This window comes from Bacillus rossius, chromosome 11 (assembly GCF_032445375.1).
Source record: "Bacillus rossius redtenbacheri isolate Brsri chromosome 11, Brsri_v3, whole genome shotgun sequence".
NCBI classification, from domain to species: Eukaryota; Metazoa; Arthropoda; class Insecta; order Phasmatodea; family Bacillidae; genus Bacillus; species Bacillus rossius.
Genome location: NC_086338.1, coordinates 26,836,942 through 26,861,667, shown reverse-complemented (window position 1 = coordinate 26,861,667; position 24,726 = coordinate 26,836,942). Strand labels below are relative to the sequence as shown.

General features: G+C 34.8%; 1 protein-coding gene across 2 annotated transcripts in view; it reads left to right on the top strand.

The window, feature by feature from the left end:
• The first annotated feature begins 350 nt into the window (after positions 1-350).
• LOC134536715 (THO complex subunit 2) overlaps positions 351-24,726 on the top strand; it is a 188,786-nt gene continuing 164,410 nt past the window's right edge. Inside the window, exons 1-9 of one of the 2 annotated variants that reach the window (XM_063376592.1) lie at positions 351-527; positions 7,578-7,636; positions 10,296-10,387; positions 10,484-10,612; positions 10,769-10,884; positions 12,202-12,335; positions 14,541-14,797; positions 17,832-17,978; positions 19,975-20,147. In XM_063376592.1, coding sequence (XP_063232662.1) covers positions 463-527; positions 7,578-7,636; positions 10,296-10,387; positions 10,484-10,612; positions 10,769-10,884; positions 12,202-12,335; positions 14,541-14,797; positions 17,832-17,978; positions 19,975-20,147 — 1,172 coding nt within the window. In that variant the 5' untranslated portion in view covers positions 351-462. The remainder of the gene's footprint in view (positions 528-7,577; positions 7,637-10,295; positions 10,388-10,483; positions 10,613-10,768; positions 10,885-12,201; positions 12,336-14,540; positions 14,798-17,831; positions 17,979-19,974; positions 20,148-24,726) is intronic. The other variant, XM_063376591.1, reaches the window with a different exon arrangement.

Here is a 24,726-nt window from a genome sequence, read left to right as displayed (position 1 = left end):
TGACCGTGTTTACGATAACCTTACCTATATACCCTTTTGGAAATAAATAGAGAATTATTATCATTTCATTGTTGCCGACCTCCGTAGTGTAGTCGGATGCACACCGGCTTACGGTGCGAGGGGCTCTGGGTTCGAGTCCCGGGTAAGGCATGGATGTTTATTTACAGTAAGAGATATGATTGCTACGAAATGATAAAGATTGGAATGATTTAGTTCTGGTTGTGGGCGAAAGCCGTTAACCATTCAAACAATTAAAAAAAAAAAAAATCATTTCATTGTTCGAAACTAACATATCACAGCTCCATATTTCATGAAACGTCGTTTTCATTCGGATTGTGATTTTAGTTTTCTTATCTATGAACTGTAGAACCTGACTTTGGTTGTGAACGTTTTGGTGTTTTCGTTGGCTAAATGTATCTGATTTTGTTAATGTGTTTGGAAGTTTGTCCATAGTCGTATTAAATGATGGCGGAAATAGTGAATGCTGAAATGTGGAGAAATTGGGATAGACAAGGCAAATCAGACTTGTAAGTAAATTGCAAAATAATGAAATTCCCGTACAGTGTGATTGTTCTATTTTTTGTTATCACAGTGCATGCTGTGTGGTTATGTTGTAATTTAGCTTTTATGCCTAAGTTAAGCTGCTTGGAATTACATTGAAATTTATTTTTTGTATTTTTTTACGCAAATTATTTTGTTATCTATGTTATAATGTGAAACATAGCTTGGTAAAGCCATTGTGTGCGACACGATTAGTGGTGCGTGTGGTGCGTTGGTGTATGGTAAATGTTGGTAGTCCCGCCTTTCCCTAAATGCATGAATTACCCTCAAAATAATAATATTTTTTGCCATAGTATGTGGTTCGTCCTATCTTTTATGAGGAATGTGATTAGTCTTATACTATTATGAAATATAATTAATATAACATTCTGAATTTTTTTTTTAATTCCTCATATTTGATGATTCTGTAAAGCAGTGTGTGATATTATTCATTTATTTATTTTCAATCCACCTGCAGATCCCCACATGAGCAAACAGGTCAAGGGATATAGGCCTTGTCACATTATAAACAAAAATTAAACATAGTTAAAATTGTGATAAAATAATCAAGTTTACAATTACAATGAATTTTGCTAATTTACACTCTCAACAAATAATCACAAATTTTACAATTTTCACAATTTACACAATACAACAAACAGTACATTATTTATTATTTATTTATTATTTATTTATTTTTATTTATAAAAATCCACCACTAGATCCCCTTACAAGCATTACACTTGGGGATATGGGCTTAGTCAAATTAATATAAGTATACATATTTACTATATATACATACATTCCTTTTTCAATACTTATAACAAATTACAGTCACAAATTAAAATTAAAGAATAAAATTTCCCATATTATATATGTATCAAAAGGCCTGTGTTTCATAATACACTTGGGGATATGGGCTTAGTCAAATTAATATAAGTATGCATATTTACAATATATACATAAATTCCTTTTTCAACACTCATTACAAATTACAATCACAGATTAAAATCAATGAATAAAGTTTCCTGTATTATAAATATATCAAAAGGCCTGTATTACATAATAATAACATGTTAAAAATCATTGATATCTGATATTGAATAAAATTTTTTTTTAATTATAAAATTTCTAAGTTCTTTCTTAAATTCATTGTGATTGTTTAGAAGTAATAATTTTTTAGGCAACTTATTAAAAAGCGTAATACCTTTATGTTGAACTCCCTTTGCATATAACGTAGTTTTAAAACACTTAGGTTTGAGTTTATATTGATACCTAGTTTCATAGTAATCGATAAAATGAGTTTCTTTAAAATTTTCCACATTTTCTTTTGTAAATAACAGTAAACGATAAACATATTCGGAGTAATATGGTAAAATATTTAGTTCTCGAAAATATGGTTTACAGGAGGAATTTGGTTTCTTATTACAAATAATTCGAATAGCTCTTTTTTGTAATCTAAAAATGTTCTCACTGAAACTACTATTTCCCCATATTTCAATTCCGTAAGTCATGTAAGAGTGAAATAAAGCAAAATAAGCAGTACGTAAGGATTCCTTATCTAATGTATTGCTTAAAATTCTGAGTGCATAACATGATTTGCTTAATTTTTTAACTGTTTGTTCAATATGTTCTTTCCATTTAAGACTTTTGTCTACTATTAAACCTAGAAATTTGGTTGTATCAGTCATATTTGTTTTTTGATTCAATATTTGTTCTAGAATACTTTTCTGATCAATGTCATAATTAGGCCTAATCCTATTTTGAAAATACATAAATCCGGTTTTATTAATGTTAATTAATATCAGTCACACATGATTTTAAATTGTTGTTCTGTTTTAGTCTTAAGTTCAAATAATGTATCAGTTGATACAATTAAATTAGTATCATCAGCAAATGATATGAGGTTTCCATTTGTAATTTGATTGGGTAAATCATTAACATATAATAAGAACAATAGAGGACCCAAAACACTTCCCTGGGGTACACCTTTTTTTATATAACCCCAGTCGGAATAATTTATATCATTATTACTTTTTAAAAATACTCTTTGTTTTCGCATATGTAAATATGACTGAAACAACTTCAATTCTTTTTCTCTTATACCGTAAAAATCTAATTTATTTAGAAGTATTTCATGATTAACTAGATCAAAAGCCTTAGAAAGGTCACAGAAAACTCCAAGTACATGGCGGCCAGAATCCAAGCTATTCAGAATAGTTTTAACAAAGTGGTACATAGCCAAAGTAGTAGATTTGCCTTTTTGAAATCCAAATTGCTCAGGTCTAAGAATGTTATTATTTTCTAGAAAATTAATTAATTTAACATGAATGATTTTTTCATAAATTTTTGAGAAGATAGGAAGTAAACTTATAGGCCTATAGTTATCAGCAGATGTAAAAGTCCCTTTCTTGTGTACAGGAATTAGTTTTGTAATTTTCATCCTATCAGGGAAAATACCTTCCCTAATAGAAGTATTAATAATATGAGTCAGTGGTTTAGAGATTTGTTTTGCACATTTTTTTATCAAAAAAGAAGAAAGATTGAAAAAGTCAGTTGACTTTTTATTACTAAGGGATGAAATAGTTTTAATAACTTCTCTTTCAGTAACTGGACACATGTGGAAACAATTTACATTTCTAGTAAGTTTAGAAAGAAAATGTTGATAAGAATTTATATTAATTTTTTTTAATTCGTCCGATATATTCAAAAAGTAGTTATTAAAATAATTTAATATACTATATTTATCATTTAATATACTCTGAATCATTTATAGGGTGTCCTATTAATTATATAGCAAATTACATATTATTTACATAGTCATTACAAAGAGTTTATTTCACCAGCTATATAAATATTTTTTCCTTTGATGTATTCTCTAACAACTTTTTTGAATTCATTAAAATTTTGTAGTAATATAATTTCTTTAGGTAGTTTATTAAATAGTGTTAACCTCTATGTTGTACTCCTTTTGAAAATAAATTTGTGTTATGTTGTGTTAGCTACATTTAATATACTGCAAAAACACTTTAGACTGATGGTTAGGTGAGCTCCATTTAAGAACTGTTTAATCATGTGAATGGTTAGTAAATCGTAACAGTTGAGGCTGTTCTGTAAAAAAAAAAAAAAAAAAAAAGATAAAATTCCTAACGGTGTGTTTTGGGACACTACAGATGTTCCTCTATCTACCCTGAAAATGTATTTGAAAATTCCTACTAGATTCTGAGAACTACCGTTTATAGGTTAAATTAAGTAGTGATGTGGCTGCAGCCATATAGTGTGTTCATAGCGTAGCCGAGACTGTTTTCCACGAGAGATTGCCCGCATTGTTGTCACTGCCTAATAGTTTTCTTGATATTAGCTGTGGTTGTTCAGAGATTCTTCGAAATATAGACTGGGGCTGTTTTTTAAACATAAAAAAAAAAGGAATATTCATTTCAAATGGAAAACCAATTAGGGTTAAAAACAGTCTTGCCTGTGGCTCTAACGTATTGTCATTAAAAAACCCTGTCTATTTGAAAACAGACTTAGCCAAGTTATATGGAACATAGCTTGAAATATTGAAAGTGGAGCAGATGTTGAGAGTAAAAAATGAAGTACCAGGTAACGGATGGTGTTGAGGATAAACGGCAGGCACTTTGTTACACAATCCCAATGATGAAACCTCTGATAATGTTGGGAAATAAGAGCTCCAAATAATAGTTCAATCTCAATGTAAATTGATTAACCTAGTAGGTAGTCAGTCAAGACATGTGGAAAAATTCTTGTAAGGTTTATCAACATAGCTATCAACAATGTGCTACTATCCAGACAGTCATTGCTAAAATGTTTGGTTCAACTGGGTCAGATGAAAACCAGCAAGTTGAATGCACATTCGGGAATGGTTTTGACCCAGACTGACGCATCTGACGCTACCAGCTGCATGCAACCGCCTCGTCGCGTGCGGCAGTGTCTGCATCAACCAACAGTAAAGCTTTGTGTATCCGGTCGTGTCAGTGGGCCAGGACCTTGAACCTAGGTCCAGTATTATTCTCATTGTTCATAATAGCTTTCCAAGTAGGTCTAGATATATTTGGAATCAACATCAGTGAATTAAGTTATCAATGTATACCATTATTTCAAAGACTGACCCTCCACATGGGAAGACTTTTCTCAAATCCAGTCAATACTGACATTCTCTAGACTTGGCAAAAGTACCAGACTTACAGAAACTCATTATTTGAAATAATACTGCTTATAAGTAAATATGCATACATTAAAGTACTCATCTGGTCTTAAAAAAATTTTTTTTTTCCTTATTAATTCTTGGAACTCCAGAGAAACTTAATATTGATCACTTTGTAAATATCCATAAATCGGTATAAGTTAAATATTTTGATATTGGGCACTATTGAAACTTTTTTTAAGGTCATGTCCTGTATTGAGTCCTGGTTGTATCTTTGTTTCAAACAAAAGTTTTGAATAATTTTTATAAGGTTTACAATGACTTTGAATGAATTTGGTACTATAAACACTATTAATGGAGTGTAGAAGGTTTTTGTCCAGCCCCAGTTTTTTTTCGCTCTTTGAGCCAATGATTGGTGTAACCTAAAATGTTTTTGGTAGTAGTAATTATTAGGAGTTAAAATAACTTTTTTAGGGGTGCAGTATTATTTTTAATATTATGTGAGCTATAAATATTATTCAGTTTTTCAGAAATGTTTCACCAGGGTTGGCAAAAATCCAGGCTGTTTTCTTTTCTTCAAAAAAACCCAACCCATGTGGAATATTTCAACAAAAGCTGGGTTTTTACATTACTTATGTTTGTTTTCAAAAAGTCTGCACTTTGTGGGTTTCCTGAAAATGGTTTTTTAAACAATAAACTTGTTGAAAACTTTCTGTTTGTTTGTCTATCTTTTCTAAATGAAATATAATGAGTGTAAAAATTTCTAGTAAGTTGAAATCGGCCTGTGTTTTGCACTTTTGTGTGCATCTGTAATTTACATTATTTAAATTATAATACATTTTAATTTTTAAAATAAAATTTTATTTATATTAATATTGAAGGAAAAAACCAAGTGGTTGCACATGTACTTTATAAATTGTAATGAAACATATTAGGTAATTTTTATTATAAAATTTTAGTTATATTAGTATTGAAACACCCTGTTTTTATTATCTAAGTTTTATCATAAAAACCTAACCCAAAATCCATGAGTTGAGTTCATGGCTGCCTGACACCTTGGCTAATATTGCTCATTAAGGGCAGTATTCCAAGATGTTCGGGTAAGTTGCGATCAAGCTCTGTCATGTTGGGGCACAGCCGTAACCTAACTTGTGACCCATATTACAGAACGTGTCCAAACTGAATCCCAGTAAGGGAACATTACAGCAGCCATTTTAATAAACGGGGTCCTGTGCGATGCTAGAAGAAACAGTTGCATATCAAGGAACGAGCATGCTGCCCATCATTTCTGTACACAACATTTGTATATTTACATTTACATGAGAGTAATGGTAGACAACAAAAATCACAGTGTCTGGTTTACATGTTTTTAAAGTCTAATTGCAACTGCCTAAAGTTTCAGCAAATATTATGAAAGTCTCACGACGCATGAAAGGTGTCTGCCGTCCTGGCCGCTTGTCTCCAACGGTCTCTGTCGTCCTTAATCTAAACCTGTCGATGCTAAGTATACCTGCACTTTTAAATCTTTTTCCAAAATTAACTTACTACAAACAACTTACCATTTAAAACTTACAAAACATTTAAATTAAGGTCCCTGTCTCATTTTTAACTTAATATAAAAAATTTTTTTAATGAGTTTCAGTTACTATAAATTACATTTATTTCAACTGTCCCTTCACCTTAATGGCCTTCGGCTTGATTAAAGTTACTTACAAAACTATTATAACTAAATTTAAACTACACTTTACTCAAAAATACACTTAATTCTTATTATTAATTATTAAAAACATTAACTCAACAATAATAATAACCACTAACACAACAATACTCTGTGAAGCTGAAGTCACAAGCGCAGATGGGTGGCGGGTCGAGTGATGACGTCAATATGCTGTTTACATTTTTTTTAATATTTGGGTAATTTTGAAAGTAGCTACGGATTGGAACTAAGTGAGATAAACAAAATTATTTTAATTGGCATCTGGAGGTAATGCTGAGCTATTTGCAGGAAGTGATTAGGTTGGTTTGTTTATGATTGTATAGCAATCACCAAACAACAGATTCTCAAAGAATAACGTACTATTGTTATTCATGTTCTAAAATCAACAAAACAAGATTACCAACTGGTTAGAAATATGTCCTTTTAAGATTGTAATAAATAAAATAATTCTTATTGGTTTTATGTGTTTTTTTATATTTTTTCATAATTTGTTGTATGTTTATTTAATGATTTTACATAATTTTTAATGTAGCAGACAGAGTCTAACTTCACCTTATGCTGTAGCTATGATCACTAGACCCATGAAATCCTTTTTGCCTCGGAGAAAATCCTTAAAAATTTTTTTTCTATTTGATTTGAGGTTTTTCCACGTTGGATAGGTTATTGCAGTTTAGGTTATAGTAAACAGAACGGAAATTTTGGTTAAGTTCGTGGTAATCTAACCATGTATATAGGTTCTGTAATATAACAACCTTTAGACAATACACCACAAATATACTATAATGCTAAAGCTAACAGAAAAAAATAAAATTGCTTAAAGGAAAAAAAAAATCTCGTAGCTAAACAATACATCATAAAAAATATTAGTATTAATTCAAGATGCTGAAAAAATGATTTTGTTTCGTTCCCACACTTAATTCCTATCAGTAGATAATTTTTAACATCCACCCCAAATCAAACAAAAAAACATATGATAGCACTAGAATGTTTTTTTGCTAGTAAATTAATGTCTTGTGCATGGATGTAATAGCTTGTATCGCCCTGTGTAGCATGCAAGGGTAGTGGTTCGTAAGATGCACACGGTGCTGCCTGCGAGTGGCAACACTGTGAGAGTGCTAATACTGTGGCAGTAACGTGCCCTATTCTTGCCCACAGACTCAAGATATGCAAGCAGGCACTGAAGGAGGGTACCACCTCCGTCGGGCTCAATTCTGGTGAGTTCACACAGACCGCAAACTTCTAAGTGACACACATCCGTATCAACTATGTAGCTGCCCCTTTTTATAATGCTCTGTGACAATGGTTGTCAAAGCTTTTGACTGACTTGGAGAATCCAAAGTCTCAGATAATGTCTCTTGAGGTACCGTGTCCTCCAGTGATAATTGCTTCGCCACGATCAAGTTTCCAGTACAAGATGCACCGACAGGGATTTCAGTGGAAAAGCTATGTGATCTTTCCTCGGTCAATCCCACAGACTGTTCAAGTGAATTGGCCAACTGATTGAGTCACTTTTGGTTTAGCAGTACATGCTAGTGAGTGTCGGTTAAGATTGCAGTCCTGAGCTGAAGATATAAATGTTTGGTTGGCGAGGGAGGTTTTGCAAACCATCAGACATAGACCCGAGGCGCTGTTAGCAGTGCAGCCTGCTTGAGGCTCATTCCAGCATGCAGGAGTGGTTATTTCATTTTCGTGTCATGGGTTTTTCTTGTAAATTTATTCTAATACCTCTCTTGGATTTTTTAGATGATACAGTATCTCCCTAGCTATTTACCGACATTTTTGTCCTGTAAAATGCCATGCATGTGATGACGATCGTGAACACTTAATGTGACTTTTTACCGCTATTAGATAATGTTTATGTATTGAACATGTGTTGCGAGGATTTGAGATAAAACAAAAAAAAAATTCTAGTGAGTTGTGATTAATATCAATGTAAAGCCCTTGAATAATAGCAATGAGAGAAAATGAAATAAGTGACATTGTGTGTGAGACTGAGTGTTGCGAATGCTCAGGGACACGTGTAAATAATGTTAGGTTTATATTTTGTCTTGAATCACTGGACTGATTTTTATAATAAAATGTAACATGAATGATTCAGCTGAAATCAAGCCAATATACGTTTAAAACCCTTGCTAGACTCTTCCACTTCACTCATTATTTTTATCTCATTAACATAAAAAGGTTTTCCTCATTTCTAATGTTAATGTTTGGTGTATACGTTTCCTACATTCAACAGGCATTTTTCTATGAATAACAGCTCTTAAAAAGTGAAGTTTCTTACTTTTAATTTCTCATGATGTTCATTTTTATGAGTTAAACTAACTTCAATAATGGTCTTAAATTATTTTTAACAATTACAGCATCTAGTAGGTCCTAGCAGCAAAAAGCATACAAAAAATTTAATTAGTTTATTATGTTATCAAGTTAGTACAGCTCAAATGATACATTCTGCTCAGTCTGAAATAAATAGAATATATTGCTATCACTGCAATAAATAAGTTCAGCAATAACAAAACTGAGACAAGCACAGAAAAGGTTTTATTTGGAATGTGTGAATTATTTTTTAATATTTAGTTGGTTCAAGTATGCAAGGTTATTTTATTAGGGATTATTTAATACATATTAAGTATTTATCTACACAATATATTGCATACACACTAATAAGAGAATTATTTATGCTCATGCTAACATGCCGGCAATGACTGCTAATAAGCATATTATCAATTTGTCTATTTTACTATGATTAAGTGTAACTGGAATGTTACAAACAATAAGTGAAAAGGAGAATAAGTTTTTTGTATGAATATAATAAACTAACATTTTTTATTCAAAAACTTTACATTTACAATTTATGCTTGTTAGTCTCTCCCATGCCACTTGGCTGGGGGGAGTCTTTGGTCCTGGAATAAAAGAAAGAACTATTATAACATTTTAAGATTTTACCGCGAATAAGAATTTTTATCTGAAATTTATTATGTACCTTACATATTTATATATAAAAATATTAACAATGCAGACACATTGCCATTAATTTTCACTGATGATTCGTTTACATTGTGGCAAAAAAATTAGCATTATCAAAAGTGAAGAAAGAATTTAATTTCATATAATTTAATAATAAACAAGATACAAAAAAATATTTATCTCATCTGCATAAGTTGAAATTGTGGAATTACAGCTACAAAAAGATGCAATACTTGAGTGTAAGGGGAAGAGGGAAATCACAGAGCAGAGGGGTGGGGGCTTTTGGGAGCGTAAACCTGACTTGAGTATAATTCAGCCTTAACAAAATTACTCTCAAAATAAAATATTCTTTTCAAGCAGTGCTGAATTCATACAGGTGGGTTTGCCCCTCCTTCACCGCCAGAGTAATCAATCTTAAGGATAACAATTTGGGTATCACTGTAAAACATTTGAAAAATACTAAATCTTTTAATGGAACAATAATCCTGAATTCCTTCTTGCCTTAAAACTACACATCGAAAACTATCAAAATAAAAATACATAAATATTCAAAATTACAAATTCAAAAATACATAAACCAATGTATTTAATTTCCTAAAATTAAGTCTAAACCATTCATGTTATTGAATCTTTGAATAGTACCTTTCTTTTAGATCATTTTGTAAAGAAAACTAGGTACTAAAAGAGTTAAAAATAAGACAAGCAGCAACCCAGTGTTCAACACATCTCTGATAGTGTTCTAATAACTAACAAATATTCAGTTTTTCTTGAATTTTCCCAAAATTCTCCAGTTGTTTCCCTTTATTTCCTGGGCTACGGAGAGAACTGCCAAATGGCAGTGGCGTTGCTGGAGTGGAAGCTGTGCCTGCCGTGGTGATGTTACAACAGTTGTGTTTGCCGTGTTGGCAGTGCTGTCGCGGGTGATCTACGAGCTCATCTGGCACGGCATCAAGGGCCCGCTGCGGAGGGACGTGACCATCGCCGCGCTGGGAGACCTGGCTGTGAGTTTCATCGTGAGCCTGTACACACACGTAGCTGGGCTGGCTGCATATGCACTTGTTCCGTGACAACTATTGTCTTGACTGTTTATTCCACAGGTTCTTCACAGCGAAATGCCATCGCTGATATTAGACATTTTCAGCGTGATTGACGCAGAAACATCGAGTTCAGAGGGGCACTCGGATGATCGGTCCAGGTTTTGTTTCATCGCCAAGGAATGTGAAAAGGTGAGCACTTTTTTTTACAATTATTAATACTCGTGCACAGGCTGTGTTTGACTTTGTATTCATTTCTAGAAGACATTTTAATGACAATTGTGCTCAGAAATTAATTCTGTGTTGGTCATTTTAAGTATTGCAAGTTCGTATCTTTTGGTTTCACAGTTTTTGTCGGAAAAGCTGCTTAAAGAACGACTAGAGATTGACACTCTGCAGGACTGTGGAACATTGAAGAATAAAGGCTTTTACACCAAGTTCATCAAAGTGAAGACTAAACTTTAGTGAGTACTCTTTATAATTTAGTGATGCCATCTTGGTTAAGGTGCATTTGCTGTACCACTTGTTTGCTCCCGTTCACATTTATTAAATATCACAAGTTATGTTCAAATATTTAAGTTTATATATTTGATATAATGTATAATGTACTAGCAGAACCCAGCAGACATTGTCCTGCCTGTGTACATATTTATTTTATTTTTCATATATAAAAATAAATGGTTGGTATTTTACCTAGAATCTATAAATCATTATGAAAAATTTTGAAATATATCTTATAGTGATAAGATTTCATTATATTTATTGGTATAAATTATAAACATTTTTAAACAATAATTCACTCGAATGAACAATAATTTTAGACTATTCTATTTGTTATGTAATTGAACTAATTAAAAATAATTTAAACTAATACTAACATTTACCGTAATGCAAGTTGATAAACAATATTTTTAGTTTTCTGATTTGGTGTATAGATGCATAGAGTTTTTGTAGATCCTACTCTGGAGCAAGCAACATATAGTTGATCATGCGTAAAACATGGATTGATCATGCATAAAACATGGATTTGTTAAATTTAATCCGGCAACACACAGTGATTGCCCTAGAGCTTTGTCTATTGTCATAGCAAACGTAAAACTCACAGGAAATTACAGACTTTTGGACGTAAGGGCAAACCAGTAGGAATCACTGGAATGTGCGGAATCAGCACATCTTCTCATTTACGTTTTTCGTTAATTATTGTTTCAATCGCATTTGGCATTAGTTTTTTCACAGAGTGTCTTGTTCCGTTGCATAACTTTCGTGTTTTTAGATTCAGAAGGAGCAGTATTGATGAGCCAATTTTTAACACCAGTTAGTGTCGTGGGATTTTAGGTGGCTCCAGTGAATTGAGAAATTTGACTGGATATGCAATTAACATCTTGATCCTCTTCTATAACTGTATCAATGGATTTGTACTGTGTAACTATACCAGGAATTAATTTTCAATTGACTTTTAATATTGATTCAATTGATGTCATCATTCTTTGGAGCTAAGATAGCACAGTTGCAAAGCCAATCATAACTCCTTGAGTTGTTGGTGATGTTAGGGAAAACTTTCTTTTCAAGATTTTCTATTGATTACTACCCATGCTTGGTAAATATATGAAATAAAAGAAAAACTAATTTTATCCTTACATTCTTTGCCAGCTTGTGTGTAGTTTTATTGGAGTAGTAGAATTGCAACAAGTTAAACTTCAAAGCATTATTGCTTTAGTTACCTTGAGCACTCCAAGATTGCCTGAATTTTCTGACAGTGTCATGTGCACTTGTGTTCTCAGCTACAAGCAACGGAAGTTCAACCTGTTTCGCGAGGAGAGTGAAGGTTATGCCAAGTTAATTACTGAGCTTAACCAAGAAATATCAGACAATGTCACAGTCCAGAACATTTTGGAAATCATCAAGTCACTGATTGGTGAGTACTTTTTAAGGATAGGCATCACACGCAATGTTGGTTTATGGCAATTTAGTTTCAGTGTTGTTTTAATGTAGAAATGTTTATTTTTTGCAATGCTATAGCACTAATGATGAACATGCAGAAGTGGAGTGGCTCTGAACTTTGAACATTGCAAGTGGTGGTCCCAGCAGCCTACAGCTGAGGCTGTAGTCGAGACGTTGCCTATCCAGTGACAGAACTCCCCACGCACCATTGCTACCTGGTTTCCCTCATAATCATTCACTACGACCTGCGTCTTTTCATCTCACTAGCAACACAATCAGCAAGCCTGATTGCTTGCATCCTGAGCACTCACTAGAAGTTCATATTAAGTGACCATACATCACTGTACAAATGAAAGTGAAAATGTCAATTGAAAGAGTAATTTTAACAAAGTGGGAACAATATTACAGGTTTATGGTTAAGTGTATTGAGTGAATAATGTCACTGACTCAAGTTCACAGGTGTTACTTCCTGTGACTGCTGGTTCAAATAGAGGTGAAGTGTTCATGAAATCTGTTGAAGTGGTGTTTCCCTTCCCATAGTCAATGCACAAAAATAAAATTTTTTTAACGTTTATATTAGTTTCAAAATGTATTCTTAACAAGAAAAATGCACTTTGCAGTGTAGATGCTTGTCACTCTAACTCTACAAGGCACTGGAAGTTGCTGCCTGCTAAGCCCATGCACATGCATGGCCGGACTGGTGTCTCAGTCTAGGTAAAGGAAAAGAAACTACGAACTAGACTTGTGTGCTGTCGTTGTCCTGGAAGCTGCTTCGCCTGCAACGTCGAGTTGTGCAAAAACGGTGCCTTGAATCTAAAAATAGAGAACATTTTACATATGTTTTAATGTGGGTAATTTAATGATATATGTGTGTTTTTTATAATGGTCTTAAATGTTAATGTTTGTTTTTGCTATAGTGAACAGTGTTGTTTGATAAATCCGTAATTTTTTTCTTTTAAGTACGAGCACTGCCTGTGTAGTACTGGGCTATGTCGCGGTCGGTACGCTGCTGTGAAGAATGTTTCCCGTACCAGAATAATAGCAAGTAGTGAGGTTTCTGAACCTAGTTTTTCAGATAATGCTGTGTCATTGGACTCAGGGACTTGTGAATCAGTAATTGTAACTGTATTATAGAAAAACCAAAAGACATTACCTTCAGTGCTCGGTTTAGAACAAAATGAAATAAATAATCCTCAATGGAAGGCCTTAACTCTTTATTTTCATTCACACGTTACAAAGATATACCCTGGTTATGTGCCTACAAGAAATTGAAAAAAACTTTTTTGTTGGCTTTGCTTACATACTTTTTTCAAAAAGAAAATCCAACTGGGACTTCTTTCTGATTTATGAGATTTAAATAAATTGACACAATAAATCCCATATACACATTGTGTGTTTGAAAGAACTCCAACGGTATGGAAAATACATATTGAATTTGCAGTGAGCAGTCAGTATCGGCTAAACATTGAGATGCGTAACGAGAAAGTACAGAAAAACAGACGTATTGGGTGCTATCTCGTAAGACACAAGTGTTTTTTTTTTTTTTTTTTTGGCCAAAGAATGGAACTTCTTTTTGTTATGATAAGATTACTTCATCACTTAACAAAGATAATTATATAAAATTACTTATGGACTTGGCTTTATATGCAAATAAACTAATACCTAGGGCGTGGGTGCAGTTCCTGCTTTTTGGTTTAGGTGTGCATTAAATAATAAATTTGGACATTATTATAACCTCTTTGGTAATGATGTGTCCAATCAAATCTTGTTTTAATTTTGTACGTATTGATGATTCCTGATACAGTTTTCACAGATTCGTCTAGGTTTATCGAATTACATTATTTTTTACTCTATCTGACTTAATGGAATTTTTTAAAAAAAAATGAGACTGATCAGAATCACCTTTCGTGGCTTTGAATGTATGATCCATGTTTTCAAGTGGGTTCTGTATGTGCTAGCAACAATGGTCGTCTTAGCCCAACATGATTGTGGCTTGTCGACCACGCCCGGAAGGAGCTCAGGATTCCTGATGCGGTCCGGACTGAGATTCTCAGAAACACCCTTGGCCTTGCGCTGGCAGGCCTCCAAGTTTGCGATAAGTAGGTGGGAAATCCATAGGAGAGGAGCCAAGAAGCGTGAAGACTGAAGAGTATTATTTATTTATTTATTTTGTGTGCAGGGTGCTTCAACCTGGATCCCAACCGGGTGCTGGACATAATCCTGGAGTCTTTCGAGTACCGCCTGGACCAGCACCAGTTCTTCATCCCGCTGCTGCAGTCGTACATGCCCGACCCCAAGATCCTGTGCGAGGTGCTGGGCTTCAAGTTCTGCTTCTACCAGAGCTCTGCTGACGAGACCACGCCCGCCTCACTCTTCTCCGTCACCGCGCTCATGCTGCAGCACGACATCATCGCCCTCGATGACATCTACGGCTGGGTGCGTGTCTGCGGTCCTCTGCTGTGATCTTTACAGTCTACAGTTCCAGTGACAAGTGAACGGAGTTTCCTTCCTTTGCTACCGTTTATTGGTAGGGTTGAGCTCCTTTGTCATCATCTATTCCGTTTGGATACGCCTCGTTCTTTTGCTGTGCCTCTTTGCTAGGCAAGTGAAGAAAAAATTGAATGTTTGATCGTAGTAAACACAAATGACCCAGCTTTTGATATTCATTGAACAACTTTGCCGAATAATGGCAGCTGTAGAATCGTTCAAAAACTAACCTCGTCAGAAGGAAACTTTGCGTCAGTTAGAGGATACCACACTTTTGATACTCGATTCTGTATTGTTTTTTCTGTTCGATACTTAGATACTTTCGATACTTCGATACTTTCAATACTCCAGGGAAAAATATTTTCCCATTAAGTAACAATTATTACAAATAACATAAATTAGTTTTAAACTATATAAATTAAATCTATCATACCAGCATTATGTCATATTAAACTTAAATACATAATGTGTAAATAATTGCATTATATTAATGAAAGATATGAATTCAGCATTATATATACATATAATAAAACCACCAGAAATGTAAAATACAGTCCATAATCAAGTAAAGCTGACATGAGAAACATTGGCCTTACAAAATGTTTGAAGTCCTTTCTTGGAAGGGGGAGGGGGGAGGGGGAAGTCACCAAGCCTAACTTAGAAATAAAAAAATTAGGCTATTGTAAATAGAAAATCAGAAATTTTTGCTTGTTTGTTTTATTTTACAAACAACTTTATGCAACAGAACAATTTTCAATAAAATTTTAACTTGAGAAACGTAATATACAAAACAATCCGATTGTAAGAAAACAATAACAAACGGGTATATTCAGTTCAAAGATTAATGAATACACAAAATATGAGATCCGTGCCTTGGTAAAGCGTGTGCACCATTTTCATAATCATTGCTAGTTTGCGCCACTAGTCTCGCTTGGTGCTGGCCATAGATGCTACTAGCGAAGTGCACAGTCTTCCTGATACTATCCATATCTATGGTGCGATAAAGTTATTTTCTTACATTTGCAAAGGTAAACAATGAATTTTTTTCAAAATAAAAGCATTAATTAAAACGTAATTTATCAGGAGGAATATATCTAACAAAAAAATTTGTGAACTTTTCCGCTTCGTAAAAATGTATGAAACGGGAAATTAATGATTTTATAAGTGTATATTCCGGGAAAGTAAACCATTGTAAATATAGTAGTACTTTCGGCGGGACCAAAATTAATCTGCGTATGACACGGGAAAATGTATGAAATGGGAACGTATCATCGAGGTTCTACTGTAGTTGTATTTTGTACGATGGCGACTCAAAACTTAATTCAATACAAATGAACAAGCATTCCGGTATCAAAAAAATGTATCGAACTTACAGTTTTGATACTAGATACTTTGCGATACCGTCAAGTATCGAAGTATCGAGGTATCGAAGTATCGAAAATCCCATCACTAGTTATGACTTACAGTATTTGGACGACTTTCTAGTAGGCCTGTGTGAATATTTGAATTTTCGGATATAAATCTGAATAGTTTTATTTATTTTTTATTTATTTCAACCTCGAATACTAAGACTTCAAAATAACGAACATTCGTTTGCTTACGAATATTTAACATAAAATACCTCTTGAGTTTATCCTATACCGATGTTCACTGTTGTGGTTAAGTCATTTGTGTAATATAAATACCCATTTTTTATGTTTTAACGGAACTTATTAATTAAAAAAATTAACAATAATCAATATTTTAAATATGCAACAAATATTCAAGTTTTATCACAACTGTCTTGCTAAACAGTAGCAGAAAAATTGCGTAAACAATTGAAAACATATCTTTGTAACATTTAAAAATTTGAAACAACGTACAGTAGTATGAAAAAATAAATAATTGTCAACCATGGACAATAACACCAGAAATCACTGACGCATAATTGTGATGGCCATTTAGAGAAGTGAATGCCAGAGTATAAATGGCATGTAGATGATAGTTACAATCTATCTAACACCATGCGACATAATAGCAGCTTACTTGCTGTAAGAATCTTATCACAAAACATACGTTGCGACTCATATCCAGAATGTAAATAATGGTTTCAGTTTGATATGAAATTATAAAAAATTGTTTTTATAATATTTCTGAACTAAAATACAGTTTACCTAGGCTGCTGTTAACAACATAAATGCATGAATAACTAGGGTTTAAATTAGTTAGTATGAGTTCATTTAATTACTAATTAGCAAATGCAGGATTTAAAAAAATTAAATTTTCCGTAAAATTGTTTGGATTTTTGGGTATTTTATGGTTCAAATAAATTTTCTAGATCAAAATATAAAGTAGCAAATTTTGAAAAATGAGGCTGATAGTAACTAAAATGAAAGATTATTGGTGAGATTAGGTTTGTAAGTTAGTTTTGTCTAGTAAACTTTCTGTAATGGGTTTATTGTGGCTTGGTAAATGGAATTTGTTACTTACGTACATTAACAAATGTAGGCAAAGCATTGTAAAACTTCAATTAGTGCGGATTATATTATTTGAAAAAAAAATTTCAAGTTTCAGAAGTTTGAATAGATTTTATAGGAAGCTTTACAACAAATTATATTACTCTATTATCAAACAAAAGTGGACAGCCAAAGTGACGAGGGCAAATTTTTTAACGATAGTGAAGTACAACATAATACAAAAATGCTTAAAATTACAAAATTGTTAAAGCTGTTAAAAGGCTCATTGCAGTGCACCACGCTGTGACTTTTGGTAAAAATTAACATTTTAATAATAACATCTTACATTTTCTTGCAGCTAGTCACAAAAAACTTATTTTCTGCTAGGCAATCACTGTGGATTCGCCACAATCAGATTTCTTTGCTTTCTGAGACAACCAAGGATGATTCCGTTGTATTTAAGCTAAGATACAAGTCTTTGCTCTCTGAGTATTTAATGGTGCCTATTTAATGGTGCCAGATTAAATATGTTGTGATTGTTTCCACAGCTTACACCGGATGACAAAGTCATTATCAAAGAGTGGGAGAAGGAGGTGAAGGAAGCAAAAGACTACGTGAGGAAGATGAATGTGATCTCGACCAAGGACAAGGAGAAGGACGAGGCGGGGGAAGAGAAGGAGGGTGTAAAGGAAAATGTAAGTAGCCCACTTCTTTCCCAGATTCATGTCCCCTGGGATGTATTCAAGGTCGTGATTGGCAGAGAATTATGACAGGGATTGGTTGATGGACTGAAATTTAAGTCGACTTAATTGAGAGTTGGCAAATTTTTCCACAGTTTTTTCAACAGGGCTGTTTTAGTTTATTTTCCTGAGTAGAGAAAAGATTAAACTTATTCTGTAAAGTGGGTGCTAAAACTACGGCAGTATAATGTGGTGGGGACTGGGCTTATTGTGCCTTTGGAGCCAAGAAAAGGTATTTTTCAGTAGGAAGGACTGTCTCACAGAAAAGTTCTAAGCAAGCAATTATCACGTAGGCCTAGATCCTTCAACATCAAGATTAAGATTGTCAACAATTAAACATGACAGCTTTTGAGAACTTCTATAAATAGTTGAATTATACATACTTTGTAAGAATTCATTATAATCTATTTATCAGCATTGCACCCACTGTTTTGCTATTGCATTAACTTACTTTAGGCAGTTTTTAAGGGTATGAAAGATTTTTGGTAGTCTGTATTGAATCATAATTTTTTTGACTTGAGAAAAATAGGGGTGTAAAAAGCTTCAGAAAGTTTAAGTTGATTCAAAGACTAATTTTCTTTGACTTTACCTTCCAGAAAATTAATAAACTTTGAAGATTTAAATAATTTGTTCTTCAAGCAGATTACATTATAAGCTGAATTTAACGCCGTTGTTTTGGGCATCATCTGTGGTTTTGGCTAACCGTAGTTTTTACCGGAAAGAGAACCACTCAAGCCATTAAAAATTCATTAGAACTGTCATCTTGTTTTTTCTCATAGATAAAACTGAATGTTCGCCTGCCCCACCATCCTAGTGTAGCAACTGCTGTGGCCATGTTTATCTTGTGACAACTCCGGCAATTATTTCTTCCCTAGCTGACAAAACGAGGGCTGACTTGATGTCCCAAAGATGGAAAAAAATAAATTGTCGACATCTTTCACACAGAGCACACAGGCGTTAGAAGACAAACCCACTCTGTAATCTTTTACTCCTCTGTTCAAGATGAGGCGAAACATTTCTGCAGGGTTCAGTGAACATTTATCCTTGGGCAGCTGGATACGTTGTGAAATTAACAAACTAAAAATTCATGCACGATTAAGTCTGGCGAGAATCACGAGTTGTTAAAATGTTTTATTTGTACAGCAGAATACATTATATGTTCTTTTTGATGCAGTTGTTTTTAGGGAGATTATTAAGAACACTAGTGTTATAGCCTCTACCAGGAAGAGAAACAAGTCAAGTCTGCAAAAAAAGATTGGAACTGCTGACTCACGGAGAAGTCTTAATTGATGCCTGTTACATAGCGTAGGTGTGAAAGTTGGTATAATTCTAGGCTTCCTCACTCCAGAATGTTGGGAGTTGAGTGTGTTATTTAGTTTCCTGCCGTGTTTATTGAACAGTTAGTGTAGCCAGGGGACTGTGATATATTGCATCCTCTCTCGCTTCTGCTGCTGAGGCGTGTACAGCACCACGTTGTAGTGGCCACTTCTGTAAATATAACTTTTTCTTCTTACTCTTTTTACTTTACTTTTGTGTTACTCCTTCACTACGACCACCTCGATTAAATCAATACATAAATTACTTACAAAGTGTGATGTTGAATTTATGTTATCTGAGAGTGATAGCTAATATTTGGAGTCACAATTAATAAAAATGGGCGCCATGTTCCTATTATTATTCATGAAATAATCTATAAATGGAACAAGTATATATATAAACCAAGTACCTGAGAAATGGAATGATTGTAGTGTTTCAAAAATTTTTTATATAGAATCATCCAATAATGTTCAACATAGACATGATTTTTCAAAGGATATTAAATTTAATTACCATTTTAATTACCAGAGAGGACGCAGTATATTACAGAAATTAAATATTGTTTTGAGGCAAGACTCTGCACGTGGCATTGCGGTGCAGTGCTGGTGATGGGCGGGACTGTGTGTGCTCGCAGCTGGTGCAGAACCAGAAGCTGGGTCTGTGCGAGGCGCTGCTGCGGGTGGGGGACTGGCGCCACACGGAGCAGATGGCCAGGAAGCTGCCGGAGCACTGCGTGCTGTCGCAGCCGCCCGTGGCTCGCGCCCTCTGCCGACTGCTGCACTCCATCCTCGAGCCCGTCTATCGCAGGTAACCCCTCATCCCTCGCTCGCCGACTTCGTCCCGCTTCAACCCGCTTCAACCGTCTGCAAATAGCACATTCCTGCTAGCAGTAGATCTGATTTGTATTAGGTCTTAATAATAATTATAATAATAATTATTATAAGAATTGCTATAATAATTACTATGATAATTACTATAATAATTACTATGTACAGGATGTTTGTGCATAACAGCAACACCAGCAATTGTACTTTATTTTCACGAACCACATTACCTTCAGTGCTGCCTTATTTAAGCCCAATTGAGTGCAAAAAAAAATAATACCATGATTAAATAACAATATGTACCCACTTTTATTGCATAATCGTCGCACCCTATTTAAGGGTGGTAAATTTGGATAAAAAACTTATCGCGTAAATGTCGCATAATGTTTTTGGTCTCGCTATTAGATTCCGAGCGCTTTGTGTAGGTATCTTTTCTGTATAAGACGGTGTATTTTAAAGTAGAAATCTAATATTTATTCGGAAATTAACTACAGTAGAATCTCGTTATAGCGAGCACGGTAATAGCGAGAACACGGCTATAACGAGGTATTTTTGAGGAATTTACGGCGTGGTCGCTTGAAGCGCGCTTTTGTTATTTGTCTGCTTTATCTCCACCCCTCTCGCTCGCCACTAGACATCTTGCCGTTGACGCCTGTCACATTCTTCAGCCGTGCAGTCGCCACCTAAGTGCGTGGCTTTAAAAATAGAATCCCATCCTTTCTTTCTTTTATCAAACTTCCGTTAGTTATCTGTGCCGTGTGTAGACAAAGTTTGAGATTGGAACAGAAACAACGTAAGAAAGTATTATTTACAAATTAGAAATATGTATGTTTTTGTTTTTATAATCGCGTATTTTCACGTTTTTTTGGTTGTTATTTTAAAAGAGATAATATTAAAAAGCCACTCTAATGAGATTTAATTGTTTCTTGGTTAACAAAAACTATTAATTATCAAATATTGATAATTGTTTAAATTCTATTTGTTATTATTTACGCAACGTCATACTGTCCGCGTACGCAATACGACTGGATTCGTTGCTGTAACATAACATAGCATGTTATGCGGTATCAGAAGTAACGAGTAACGTAACAATAGTAACGAGTACTAATTGTTATAGTAACGAATACATACGGGTACACATTTTTTCGTTACTTTTACACCTCTAGTAGGCACTACCGTATTTATTTCCGAATCGCTAGGGCAGTTTTCTTGTAACTTTTGTTTCGGTCAGTTGTTGTGGTATCTGTCCGGGAAAGGGGTGGTGATGGTTTGAGTTTAACCCAAATTTATTTTCTAAAAAAGTTGACAGATTTCTTTAAATGAAAAAAGTATAGTTTTTCAGCAACTATTTCATTTGAGGCGTACGTGCGTTGCCGCAGCCGCACTCCTGCTTTTTTGTAAGGAATTAAATCGTCGCGCTACACTAGCACCACCTGTTAACAACATCCCGAACCAACATGGCCGCCAGCAGACAGCCCGCGTCGGCAATAGATAGCAGGACAATGCTGTGTCGGCCGCGGGCCAAGATGCTATACTTACGTGGCGTGGCAGGGTATTCTGGTTATTTGACGCAATCGGTGATCGCATCCGTACTTATGGGGTATCGTTTTAAAGAGAATTCACACATCTGCTCACAGAAATTAATATTTCGTTAATATTACCTGTTATTTTCCAATTATACAGGTTTAAACACAATTTTTATGCTATTTTCGGTTAATTTTTATTTTTTGGGGGCCAAAATTTGTCCAATTCGGTTATAGCGAGGACACGGTTATAGCGAGGATCAAACCCGGAACCGTGACACCTCGCTATAACGGGATTCTAGTGTATTTAACTTATATAATTAACGGAAATACGAAGCTGTCTGATGTGAATATTTTCTTTTAAAGACATTTTTAAACGTTATAACCTTTAATTGTTCGTCTGCATCGCGGCGGTGTACCGCTTATAAAACTGTAGCCAGTTCTAGTTGGCATCATTCATGTTTGGTTATGTTGATTCCCATATAGAGCACACACACGTAGTCGAATATCGATATCTCGCCGATTCCATGCAACGCGCGCGCTCTGTCAAGTGCCGAGTTAACTACATTTGATGGCCCGCACTCTTTCGTGGCAAGTGTGTGCTACGACAATAGTTACGTGTTAGTTCACGCCACAGATTCAAGTGGCTTGCGTTTGCGTCACAGTTTTGGTTTTTCTATTTAAAGTTGAAGAAAGGTTTTTGTTGCACGACTTAATAATTTAAATTGTTTGGCGTGCTCTTTTAAACTTCACTTTTTAAATGAAAGTACTTTCCAGGAATGGGTTTTGTTTTCATAAATAACGTTATATAACAAACTTTTTTCTTGCATAAGCGTTGCACCCCTACTTTTTAAACTTTATTTTAGAATAAAATTTGCTACGATTATGCGAGAAAACATGGTAAACAATTGACCAGTCTTGCTCCCAGTGTTAACACGCCAATCATTCTCACCTGAATGAAAGAAGCACTGTGACAGTCGAATAGGCTGCCAAAATCCACTTTACTAAGTGGCAACCATCACACTTTACCAATAATTTCCTGGGGGGGGGTTAAGTACAGTTATTGCATATTCCTGGGCCGTGGTTACCTGTAAGGACTGGATCAAATAACGTACTTATTGGCGTTGCACGATAAGCTCTCTGCAGTAGTTGGCAGCTGGACGCAGTGGTCTCGGTCGTAGGTCCTTGCTATCTCCGTGCTAGACAGGCAACTTGGCACTCGTTCGCCTTGCTTCATTATTCCCAGCTGCGCCATGGTGGTCCCTCGTGCCAGCTCCACTACTTCCTTCGTCGGCGGCCCATCGCAGAGTGGCCACTCTCTTCCACCAGTAGTCGTTCCTCGCTTTGGCGCTCCCAGCATTGCTAGGGGCCACCTTGCGCAACAACAAACAATACCACTCTCGTGCGTACATTACACAACTGAAATCCCTATTTGTTTCGGACTGGGCTGCCAAATAATGTCTTCAAAATAAATTAGAAATAAATCGAACGTATGTAAATTACAAAAGTAACACATGTAACCAAAAATAAATATTAAAATAGAGCAAATTTAATGATCAGCTGATACCAAATTAAAACTAAAAGCAATTAAGCGCAGGAGCACTAGAAAGTGAGGTATCAAGTACCTCAAAACGTAAAGTTTGCTGTGTCATTGCTGTTTGTCAAATCTGTAATTGCTGCCATACTCTCTAACAGTCATTGCCACACTAATTGCCGAAAGCCAGTGTTGATGTACCACAACCAATCATCCACCGTGTTGCACACCAGGCTGCTAGTTGCTACTGCATTTAACTAACTTCGTCTGAGCTCAGCTCAGCTTGCTTTCCGAGGAGCGTGTGAATGCAACTGCGCTGAGATTGTGCGTCCTCTCAGCCAATGTTGCAGTTCCTTGGAGCCCGGCTTTGTTTGCATTATGGAGTCAGCTAGTGTCAAAAATGAAATTATTTTATTTATTTAATAATTTCTGCTACTCTAGCCTAACTCTCTCAGTATTAAGAATTGTATTAAGAAGCTTGTGTGTGATAGTTAAGGTAAGGTGTTTCAAAAGTATGTTAAATACTAATATCGTGACTACACCTTGAAATAGTGTAATCAAATACAGATGTACTGTTTATATTTATGTGCAGTGCTTGTGACGACGGTGACAATACACTTTGACGTGCACCTAAATAACACTTAATAGAAAATTTAACTTAGTTAACTTATTCTAAACTCCAGATGGAATTTGATATGAGTGTCACTTTCAAACATCTAACAATTCTTTTCACTTGAGTGAATTATTTTAATGTCAAATGTTAACTATTGGATGTTATTTATTTCTAACTAACTTCAGTACGGTAGAGCGTGGACTACTGGGTATGTTTCTTGCAGTACTAGTCAACAAAAATAGTATTACGTTATTCCAATACCAAATTCCATCCAAACTAAATTATACTATCTTGATCGGGATCGCGATTCAGGAATTTGATTTAAAAATCTAAAGATGAACAAGTTAATAGGTTTTCTTTACAGTAAATATTCAATATAATATTACAGAGTCTTGATCGGTGAAAATATGTTCGTTTTTCTTAAATTGTAATTCGTTCGGGGACTTATATTCAGCGAGTCTTCGGTTGATGGGGTAAGGAGCCAAACCTTGCTGCAGGATACCCACGAGACGTGTAGGTTCTCGGAGACTCCTGGTTTAGACCCGTCAAGGACTGCGATAGTTGGGTTGCTCCACCGTCCTCTTATCGTGCGGCAGGAATACACGCCGAAACGACTCCCTCCTTCCGACTATGGGCTGCGACTGGGCTGGATTGCGAGACGTTCATCCTTCCCAGGCTCGAACTGTGACTTTTCATTTTCAACAGGATTCTTCTTTCTTCGTATTTACAAACGGTATTCAATCTTCGTAGTTTTCAAAGCATATCAAAGTCATTTGGCGATCTCTTGAATACGGATTTATGACGACTTCTCTTCTTAAAGAATTATTTAAAATCTTGATGTCTGAGTAGAATCTTCGTAGATTAAAATTATTATTTTCTTCCAAACTCAGCT